This window comes from Theobroma cacao, chromosome 1 (assembly GCF_053813885.1).
Source record: "Theobroma cacao isolate CCN51 chromosome 1, ASM5381388v1, whole genome shotgun sequence".
Classification (NCBI taxonomy): Eukaryota; Viridiplantae; Streptophyta; class Magnoliopsida; order Malvales; family Malvaceae; genus Theobroma; species Theobroma cacao.
In genome coordinates, this window is record NC_142639.1 from 35,469,231 (window position 1) to 35,481,529 (window position 12,299).

Sequence of the window (12,299 nt, forward strand, 5' to 3'; positions counted from 1 at the left end):
TTTATATATATATATATATATATATATATAGAATAAATGAATAATGAAAGAAAATTGTTAATTTTCTCTTTATCAATCCCCCCATTTTGTTCGATAAAGATCTCCTAAATAAATTTAGATCTCTCTAAGCAAACGCTGACTGCCACATGTGCTTTGCTGTTGATGTTGGAAAGAAAGCACCAAGACTGTTGATAATTTAAAAGGAGACAACTCAAAATATCTACCATAAAACTAATAGATTTGGGTATCTGATTGTCAATTTGATGTCAAAGCAAAAGACTTTGTTAGTTTAATCTGTTGTACATTATCGTGTGAAGTTGACTCGTGGGTCTCAATTTATTCCAACCTGTAAATTAGCTGGCCAACAAGCAATTTACCTAGGAATGTCTGTCAACTTTCATCATCTTTAGGCGTTCCCCCTGCTCATCTTGAAAAGCAACTGTTAAATTTACCAACGTATTTTCATAATTACATCTTGGAATAAATTTACCACCGTATTTTCATAATTACATCTTGGAATTGAGTGTAAAGATGGTATATATCAATAAGGTTATGGGCTATAAAAGAAGTAGGCTCCAGTATCCTCAACAGCAACAAAGTGACAGACTGATCATTGCCTCAAAGCCTCAATTTGTGCTTCTCCTGACAAAATACATGTTAGTTTCGCAGACAACAATGTATCCTAAGCAACTGCTATGTTCTTTTACCCTTTCACCTCCCTCATCGGTCATGAATCGTCGTCTCCTTGTCGGTCCATACCCCAGAGACGCGGACCACGTGCTCACACATCAGAAGGACCTTTGGATAAATGAAGGACAACAGTTGTGCTCTTGACGTCTTTCCACGTGTATTGCTGCTACTTGCTGGGCTCGATTTCTTATTCTGAAAAATAAACTAAGGCGCACGCGTGTCCCGTACTCAACACCCATCCAGCACGTCGAACCCTCTAGATATTTTTGAGCCACGAAAAAGATATTTCAGATTTTGAGAAATCTTTGAAACGTGGCGGGTGATCCCCACTCTCAATCTAGCAGCTGACGTTATTCCTATATTCTCCAGCACGGCATTTCAGCAATGCTCTATTAACACGCGTCTCCCTCTTCCAATTAAGTCCCAACACGTGTGTCTCTTCCCCAGCCCAGGATCTAGAGCAGTAAACCATCCATTTCTTGCGCGACACGTGTCCTTCAATTGAGTTCCGGACACTGGTATTTAGGTTCTTTTAATTACCATCGCTGTCCCGTGTTTGTGTTCTCCCAAAAAATGAGTTCCACCCAGAGACGCAGACTCAACCCACCGAGTCAGGACTCCGACTCGGATGACTCGGGGTTCCTTGATGAGCGTATACTCCTCCTCGTCCTTGAGTCCATAAAATGGGATTTGCAGGTCATTTGCTTAACTGCCTCGGTGAACCGCAAGCTTCGAGCTACAGCGAAGCGCTTACTGTGGCGAAAGCTCTGCGTGTATCGCGCACCGCGCATGGTAGCAACATTGGCTAATGGTGCGCCCAATGGAAGAATAGGTGGCGGGTGGGACTCTCTCGCAAAGCTCATGTTCTACTGCTGCGGTTGTGAGTCAACTCGCCATTTCAAGCTGAGTGGGCCGTCTCCGAGTCACTTCGCGATAGCTTCTCGATTTTCGAAGACCTCGGGTCGGAGCTTCTTGACCAAGAAGTGTCGGGGTGATTTGTTGTTTGTAAGTGACCCGTGCGAGCATCCAATGGGGGATAAAGAAGATGATTTGGGGATTTATCGTGGGGTATTTCGGGGATTTATGAGGTCCAAGACGAGAGCTTGCTTGATTAGACGACAAGTGGCGTTTGAAGAGAGAGTGAGATGCCCTTATTGTGGCACGCGCGTGTGGAGCATGACGACGGCTCGGCTCGTCCCCAAGAGCGCGGCTAGGCGACTCGGGTCACGTGACGGTAGGTTGGAGTATTTTGTTTGTGTGAACGGGCACTTGCATGGGACTTGCTGGCTCGTGCCTTTGTCGTCTGATGAAGAAGTTTGTGACCAGGAGGAGGATGGTGATGGTGATGATGATGATGATGGAAGTGAAGAGATCGACGGGAAAGCATATAACCATCAGACAGTGACAAATGGAAGCACGAGCTCGTTGGGGGAAGATGTTTTAGGAGATGAGCCCATCAATTAATTGCTAAACGTGTTGTAAGTACAGACAAATTATGATTACTCAGCGTATTTACGAAAGAACGGATTGGCTTAGTATGCAAGTGGATCAGGTTGGGTCTCTGTCTTTTCTTTTAACTATGACGTGTCGAGAAGAGATTGGGTGCCAGAGCTATGGGCTGGCCTGAAGGCTCCACCTGTTGATAGAAACTGATTTTCTTGGGCTTGAGAAATGAAAACTAATGCTGACGTGGATTTTCATGAGAGAAGAATTTTCTATGAAATGTATGGTAGGAACGGCGGCTTGGGAGACTTGGGATAATTTTCTATGAGCTATTGGTTGCTTTCATTGCATGTGAAATCCATTTGTTTGCATGTGCCTTTGTTATCTTCATTTCACCCTTCTTGTTGCATTGGTCGGGTCATCACTTTCTTGTTGTACTCATTTCATGTAATAATGCTATTGTAATAAACTACTATTTCATAATTCTTCTCCTTTATTTCCTCTTCTATTTCCTTTTTGGACATCACAATTGGAAATTTTGCAACTTTCGGTTTAAATCACGACCACGTGACCACATGATCCAATATTATTATTACATATAATATACCAACCCTTTTAGATTTTTTAGTTTCACATTTTCGAGTAGAGTTAGAGCCTGTTTATCATGTTTTTTTAATTTAAAAATTATTAAAAAATTTTTAAAAAATAATAAATTTTAAAATTAAATTAAAAGTAAATTTACTTTTATAAGTTATTTTTAAAAATAAATTGTTAGGTAAAATAATTTATATAAGTGTTAATCTTAGTAAAATTACCATAAAGATATTTAATAAATAATTTTCTATTAATCATGAATTTTTTTGTTAACAATGGGAAAAGAAGTTAATTTTATTTTTTTTCTATTTAAAATAAAATTTTGAAAATATAAAAAATATTTTTATATAATAGAAAATTTATAATTAACAATAAAAAAATTCCACAAATAACCGATTGAGAGAGGATGGGTATTTTTTGAGAGGGTAATATTGAAATTATATTCAATAGATGAGGACATTTTTGAAAAAAAAATAAAAATTCTCTTAAAAAGCTTATGTATTTTTAAGAAAAAAGAAAAGAAAGCTCCTTTAGGGTTTTTTTTTAAGCTCTTTTTCTTTAGATTTGTTTGATCTGATTTTTTTTTTAACTTATATATCTCTTAGAGACTGATTGGCCTAACTTTTTTTTAGCTTAAAAGTTAATATTAAACTTTTATGAAAAATAATAACTTTTAAAATTAAGCTAAAACTGTTTAATAAAAAAAATTATATAAGCTTTAATTTCGATTAAAATTACCCTAAAGGGTATTCATGCTATCTTCAATCACCTAATAAGTTATAATGTAATGCTTCAAGTTTGTATATAATTTCAGATGTTAAAATCGAAAAAATTAATATAAAAAAGAAATAATTTTCAAACTTGTATAGTAGCAATAGTATTAGATTTTTATTGATCTAACAAGCAATCGGATCATGATGCTTCAATTCCCAAAAAAGAAGAAAAAAGAGAAAATGATGTATTTAATATTAAAATCCTTTTTGGTGAAAAAGAGAGAAAATCTTTAAATAGTATTTGAATGCAGTTTTGAATTTTAGATTTTTTTTTCTCTCAATCTTTGTAAGAACAAAAAAATTGTAGATTTTGATATTCTGTTGTTGGGTCTTTTGTTTTTTATTAGTTTTTGTAGAGAGAATTAGAAAAGAGGAAAATCGTGATTTACATTAAAGAATGGTAATTTGTAGAGGGAAGGAGAAGAGAGAGAGATTAATTGAGAGATGGGTATTTCTTGAAAATTAATGTATTTTTAAAAGAAGAAAAGAAATTTTTTTAAGCTCTTTTTTTAAAAATTTTATTCTATTATGAAAAATAACTTAAAAGAACAAATAAAGATAATTGAAAGAACAATTAAAGAAAAGAAAAAAAAGTATTTAGGAGGGAGAAAAGAGATTTTATTAAAGTGTGTGTTTACAAATGAACTGAGAGGACCTATTTATAGGTAAATAACCCCCTTATCTTGATAGAATTTACAATATAAAGATAGCACTTAGAGATTAGATGGATTAAATCCTAATCCAATCTAATTTACATCAAATCTAGATATAGATAGAATAAATGGATATTCACAAAAATATTCATAACACTCCCCCTTGAATATCCATTGTATTAAGAATATGCCTCGTTAAAACCTTATAAGAAAAAAACCTCATGGGAAAAAATCCGAATAAAGGAAAGAGAGTACATAATTCTTTTCAAGAATACGCTTATGAAATATTGCCTCATTAAAAACCGTACCAAGAAAAACCCAGTGGAAAAAACTTTGATAAAGAAAAAGAGTATAATGCGTATTTTACTCCCCATTAACAACTGCATTATTTAAGATCTTTAAAACGGCACATCCCAATCTTTTGTACCAACTTTTCGAATGTTGCAGCAGGAAGGGTTTTAGTAAACAAATCTGTTAGATTGTCACTTGAACAAATTTGTTGAACACTAATATCACCATTTTCTTAAAGGTCATGAGTGAAGAAGAATTTTGACGAAATATATTTTATTTAATCGCTTTTAATGTATACTTTCTTTAACTGTGTTATGCAAGCAGTATTATCCTCGTATAATATTGTTGGAATTTCTTTCTTGGTTGACAAACCACACATTTCTTAAATATATTAAGTTACAGATCTTAACCAGACACATTCACGACTTGTCTCATGAATTGCTAAAATTTCTACATGGTTAGAAGAAGTAGCAACTATAGTTTGCTTTACAGAACGCCATGAAATAGCCGTACCTCCATTTGTGAATAAGTAACCTGTCTGGGATCGAGCTTTATGTGGATATGATTAATATCTTGCATCTGCATAACCAATTAAATCTGATTTTAATGCATTTGAATAATATAAGCCCATATCCATTGTTCCTCGAAGAAAATATATGTTTAATTTCATTCCAATGCCTTCGAGTTGGAGAAGAACTATATCTTGCTAATAAATTCACAGCAAATGAAATATCAGGTCGTGTATTGCTAACAAAATACAATAATGCTCCAATTGCACTAAGATATGGTACTTTAGGACGAAGAAGTTCTTCATTATCCTCACGAGGTTGGAATGAGTTTTTTTTCACATATAATGATCTTACAACGATTGGTGAACTCAATGGATGTGCTTTGTCTATATAAAATCGTTTTAGCACTTTCGTTATATAATTAGATTGATGGACAAAAATTTCATTTGTCAAGTATTCAATCTGAAGACCCAAACAAAATTTTATTTTTCCAAGGTCTTTCATATCAAATTCTTTCTTTAAATAATCCATGGCTTTTGATAACTCTTCAAGAGTTCCAATAATATTTAGATCATCAACATAAACAGCAATTATCACAAATTCAGATCTAAATCTTTTTATAAAAACACATGGGCATATTGGATCATTTTTATAGCCTTCTTTCTACAAATATTCACTAAGGCGATTATACCATATGCGTTTGGATTGTTTTAATCTGTATAAAGATTTATTTAATTTGATCGAATAAATCTTTCGGGATTTCAAATTTTGTGCTTTAAGCAATTTAAATCCTTCAAGGACTTTCATATAGATATCATTTTCAAGTGAGCCATATAAATAGGCTGTAACTACATCCATCAAATGCATTTCAAGCTTTTCATGTATTGCCAGACTAATTAAATATCAAAATGTAATTGCATCCACTATAGGAGAATATGTCTTTTCATAATCAATACCAGGCTTTTGGATAAAATCTTGTGCGACAAACCGTGCTTTATATCTCACAATCTCATCTTTCTCATTTCGTTTCTGCACAAATACCCATTTATATCCCACTGATTTTACCCCATTTGGCGTACGGACTACAAGTCAAAAAACTTCACATTTTGCAAGTGAATTAATTCCATTTTGATTGCTTCTTTCCACATTGGCCAATCATTTCTATATGTACATTCTTCAATAGATGTAGGTTCAAGATCCTCATTTTCTTTCATAATATTAAGCGCTACATTATATGTAAAAATATCATCGACGTTTATTTCATTTCGGTTTCATCTTTTTCCCCGTCATGACATCATTTATTGAGATATCTTCATTTTCACTAATTTCAGGTACCTGAATTTCTTTTGAAATTATGTCAAGGGTCTCTTCTGGAGTTTTTGTTTCCTCTTCTTGACTATCTTGAATATTTGCTCATTTTCTTTTTCGAGGATTTTTATCTTTGGAACCAATTGGTCTTCCACACTTCTGGCGTGTCTTAGACTCATTAGCAATAACAGATTGTCCTATATCAATTTTGATTGGAGCATTTGCAGCTGGTATGTGAGATTTAATTACTCTTTGTAGGTCAGTAAATGCGTCTGACAACTAATTTGCTATATTTTGCAAATGAATTATCTTTTGAACTTCTTGTTCACGTTGATTTGTACAATGATCAAAACTAGATAATGATAATATATTCCAAGATATTTCCTTTTCCAGCTTCTTATTTTCTTCCCTTAATGTTGGAAAAATTGTTTCATCAAAATGACAATCAGCAAACCTTCAGTAAATAAATCTCCTGTTGAGGGTTCTAGATATTTAATTATAGATGGAGATTCATATCCAACATATATTCCTAACCTCCTTTGAGGACCCATCTTTGTTTGTTGTGGTGGAGTAATTGGAACATATACCGCACATCCAAAAATTCTTATATGAAAAATATTTGGTTCCTGACCATAAACCAATTGTATAGGGGATAATTTATGATAACTTGTTGGCCTGATGCGTACAAGTGTTGCTGCATGCAAAATGGCATGTCCCCAAGCAGAAATTGAGAGTTTGAATTTAATAAGTAATGGCCTTGCAATCAGTTTAAGGTGTTTGATAAACGATTCTGTTAGACCATTTTGTGTATGAGCATGACTAACAGATTGTTCAACATTTATTCCAATAGACATGCAATATTCATTAAAAGGTTGAGACGTAAATTCATCAGCATTGTCAAGAAGAATTGTTTTGATTGCATAATCAGAAAAATGTGCTCGTAGACGAATTATTGGTGCAAGTAATCTTGTAAATGCCAAATTGCAAGTTGATAACAAGCACACATGTGACCATCTTGTTTATGCATCAATTAAAACCATAAAATATCTGAATGGTCCATATGATGGATGTATGGGTCCACATATATCACCCTGAATACATTCCAAAAACATAGGGGATTTAATCCCATCTTTTGCTGGTGATGGTCTAATAATTAATTTACCTTGAGAGCATGCAACACATAAGAATTCATTAGATTGAAAAATCTTATGATTTTTTAATGAATGATCACATGAATTTTCAACAATTTTTCGCATCATTATTGATCCGGGATGGCCTAATCGGTCATGCCAAACATTAAAATTATCAGTAAACTTCTGGTTTATATAAGTTTCAATCATTTTAATTTTTGTGTAGTACATTCCAGAAGACAAAGCAGGTAATTTTTCCAATACACATATTTTACCCAATATAATAGATGTAATATGAAGATATTCAGTGCCTCTTTCATTTGTTGTCTCAATATGATATCCATTCAAACGAATATCTTTAAAACTTAATAAGTTTCTTTGAGACCTTATAGAAAATAATGCATATTTTATTATGAACTTTGTTTCTCCAGGTAGTGAAATATTGGCTCTTCCAGAGCCTTCAATTAATCTTGTACTACCAGATATTGTATTATCATTAGCTTCTTCTATTATCAAGTGGGAAAAATATTTCTTGTCTTTAAATATAGTGTGCGTTGTAGCACTATCTATTAGACAAATATCTTCATCATTGATTTTGGATCTAACTAGATGAATATCCATATTTTCTTCAAGAAAATAAAATATATATAGTAAGAAACTTATATAAGAAAACATTAAATATAAACTTTGTTACAAAAAAAAAAATTTCCTAATAGACATATTAAAACACATTAACTTCTTAATAGAATTATACTAAACATACCATGTTCTTAATAGAGTTGTACTAAAACACATCAACAAATAATTTAAGAAATTTCATTATTGGGATTTTCATCACCAATCAAATGATCAATTCGTCATTTAGGGTGGGCAAAAAAATCAGCAACATCCAAGTGTGTTATATCAACTTGGCTATCATCTTCAACAAAATTTGTTTCGATATTTTTTTCTTTATCTTTTAGTGATGCTTGATAAAGTTCAACAAGATGCTTTGGTGTATGACAAGTACGTGACCAATGGCCTTTCATGCCACATCGATAACAAACATTTTCTGTATTCCTTTTACTTTGTCCACCTTTATCTTTTTCATGTATCTCTTCACTATTCATTCACTTCTAGTGGGTATTCTTATTATCAGAATAATAATTTGTGTAACCACCACGACTGTGATAATTATGACGACCTTTTCCACATTCATGATTACGACCACGACCACGGCCAGAATTTCTAAATGATGTCGCATTCACTTCAGGGAATGAAGCAGAACTAGTTGGTCAAGATTCATGATTTTTCATCAATAGGTTGTTATTTTTTTCAGCCACAAGGAGACATGAAATCAGTTCAGAGTATTTCTTAAAGCCTTTTTCACGATATTGCTGTTGCAAGAGTACGTTTGAGGCATGAAAAGTAGATAATGTTTTTTCTAACAAATCAACATCAGTCACCTTTTCTCTACACAATTTTAGTTTAGAACTAATTTTGTATAATGTTGAGTTATACTCACTTACAGTTTTAAAATCTTGCAATCACGGATGCATCCAATCATAATGAGCTTTTGGTAGAATTATTGTTTTCTGGTGGTCATATCTCTCTTTTAAACTTTTCCAAAGATTGACTGGATCTTTTATTGTAAGATACTCAAATTTTAATCCTTCATGAAGATGGTGGCGAAGGAAAATAATTGCTTTTGTATTATCCTGATTGAATGCTTTATTTTATTCTTTGATTGTGTCTCCAAGACCCATAGCATCTAAATGGATTTCAGTATCTAGAATCCAAGATAGATAGTTCTTGCTAGTAATATCAAGAGCCACAAATTCAAGCTTTGTAAGATTTGACATTGCGATAGCTTAAAAGAAAAACGTAAATGTTAGTATTACACAATATAACGTAATTGGCAGGCAAAACAATAAATTGACTGATGAAAAAATAATTAATATAAAATTAAAGATTGACTTATTATATATTGGTAAAATTTGGGCAAAACACTGAAGTGATAAGAAACAAAAATCACCTAAAGAAAAATTGAACTTCAACTTTGTGAAGTTTAAGTGTGAGAGATTAGAGAATCTGCTGATAACGTGTTATGAAAAATAACTTAAAAGAACAAATAAAGATAATTGAAAGAACAATTAAAGAAAAGAAAGAAAATATTTAAGGGGAGAAAAGAGATCTTATTGAAATGTGTGTTTACAAATAAACTGAGGGGGCCTATTTATAGGCAAATAACCTCCTTATCTTGATAGAATTTACAAGATGAAGATAACACTTAGAGATTAGATGAATTAAATCCTAATCCAATCTAATTTACATCAAATCTAGATATAGATAGAATAAATGGATATTCACAAAAATATTCATAACATGTTCTTAAAAAAAAAACTATTTTTTTTAAGAGCTTATCAAAAAATCATGTTTGGCCTGGCTTCTGCTTTTAAGAGGTAGATAAGGTGAAAAAAAATTAAGCCAAACATGCACTTAGAAGCCAAGCTAAATGGGATTTTTGAGAAGTTTTTTAAAAAGAATAATTTTTTTTAAAGAACAAAATAAAAAAAAACCTTAAAGAAAAATTACAGAGAAAAGCTTTCTCTTAATTGTTTTTTGAAAAAAATACATCAACTTTTCAATAAATATCCTTCTCTCTCAATCATTCGCCCTCTACTCTTTCTCCTTTCGCAAATCACCTTTATCCAACACAAAATCGAAATTTCCATCTTTCTACAAAGACTATTAAAAAACAAAACTAGCAATAGAACAACAAAATTAAATTTTTTTTTTGCTCTTATAAAAATTAAGAGAAAAAAATACATAAAACTTAAAGCTGCATTTAAAAACTTTAAATTGTCTCTTATTCACAAAAAAAATTAATACTATTATCATTATATAAGTTTAAGAGTTATTATGTTTTTTATGGATTTTTTTATTTTAATATTTGAAATTATATCCGTTTTGATTTATTAAGTAATTGAAGATGGCATGAATACTATTTATGGTAATTTTAACTAAAATTAAAGCTTATATAATTAATTTTTCAAAACAGCTTATCTAACAGTTTTAGCTTAATTTTAAAAGCTATTATCAATGCCAAACAAACTCTTAAAAAGAACAATTTTTTTTAAACTTCTCAAAATCTTATTTGATCTAACTTCTATTTTTAAAATATAGATAAACTGAAAAAAAAAAAAATCGAACCAAACAAGTATTTAGTAGACAATAAAAAAGTGGTTTAACTTTCAAACATCCATTAAAAAGAGTGATTGCAACTTAAAAGCATCAAGAATTTCCCAGTAACAAAAAATGAAGACGATGGAGGATTTCAACTTCCTTTGTTAATGCACTTGGACAAATATGTTCATGAAGCTTGTATTTTTTGCTAAGCTTAATGTTGAGGGATTTTTTACTTTTTTGTGATAGAGAGAGAAGTAGGGTTACAAACAAGTAAAACAGATATATTGAGAGACAATAAAGAGAAAGATTAGAATAGTCCCTCGGGAGGGTTTGATGAATAAAATGTAGAGAATAACCAGAGAGATGGCAAAACAAGTCAGAGAAATGCTAAGTAGAGAAGAATTTGAGAAGGCCAGAATAAACTTAAATTTAATTGAGAAAGGATGTGGGTGTTCCTATACGTTGACCAAGTAAGAGCATTACTTATATTAAAGCAAATGAGAAGGAAGTACTGTAGTCTTACTTAAGCTAATCGAAAGATACAAATTGAGAGATGTGGATGCTGCTAGTAACTAAAATAATGATAATAATCTTATTGAATGCCTCAATCTCGTGATCTACAGGTAAGATTATTCCATGCTTTGTTTCGGGAAAATTGCTGTTGTTTGAGGTTCTAAGAAAAAAATAATCAGATTCGGTGTAGAGAAGAATTAAACGTAACAATGTGTATTCAATATATAATTTTAGATGAACCGAGAGAAGGCCATTATTATAACCATAATTTTTTTCCCCAATTTGTTTTATTTACGAAAATTTGAACTCCAAAAAGGAAAGCGTTTCCCTGTTTTTATTGTCAATTCTGTTGTAAGGATTCTAATGAGGCTATATGTAACTGTTGGTGGATTAGAAGAGATAGTTCCACACTTCCTTCTTATAAGGTTTGATGCTATACGAATATGTATAGGTACCATAAATTTTCAAATACTCCAATAATTTTGATTAAAGCTAATTAAGTAAGAGAAAAAATCAATATAATATAATAATATAGTATAATCACATTATCGTTTAAAAGTAATGTAATTTTATTTTACCATTTGCTTGGTAAAGTAAAAAAATTTGATTTGCTAGTATCCTTTTTCCTTCAACAAAATAGTCGAATCTATTTCCCATTCTATTCTAAACCGAATACATAACCATTGGTCTCTTCCTCCTCCTCCTCCTTTTTTTTTTTTCTTCTTTTAACTTGAAATCTGAATGGATTATTTTGGTTTTGAAGTTTTTATTGTTGAAATCAATGTAATGTACTGTATTTTAGTAAATAATGAGGAATTTTATGATAACCAGATTTCGGCAATATCTCCAATTTTGGCAAGTGCTAAACCTACTAAAACTAGACATTTGGATATTAATAATATCTTTAATCGATTTTAATTTGCATGCTTGAACCATATCAATCTAGCCATTAACGCACCCATATCTTATTCTGCTATGCTTGCCAGTTGCCTCTGATTATCTTGCAAGCAAACGCACACAAAAGTAATTAGTGCAAGAAAAGAAAAGAAATTAATATTAACATTAAAGTAATGTTTCAAAAGTAAGGAAAGAAAATAAACAAAATAATATAATTTGTGATAGAAAACAAAATGCACAATCAATTATAATGGGAAAAAATGTATTTGATGGTATTAGCTTAAATTGAAAATCAATTATGAATTTAATGTGGAAGGTCTTAAAATGTCA

The 12,299-nt window shown here is 31.6% G+C and overlaps 1 protein-coding gene across 1 annotated transcript; it reads left to right on the forward strand.

The window, feature by feature from the left end:
- The first annotated feature begins 1,186 nt into the window (after window positions 1–1,186).
- Window positions 1,187–2,616, forward strand: EDL3 (EID1-like 3). Its single transcript, XM_007050613.3, has one exon. It carries the CDS (start codon window positions 1,264–1,266, stop codon window positions 2,152–2,154), a length of 891 nt encoding a protein of 296 aa, XP_007050675.3. The 5' UTR covers window positions 1,187–1,263; the 3' UTR covers window positions 2,155–2,616.
- Window positions 2,617–12,299: the final 9,683 nt, after the last annotated feature.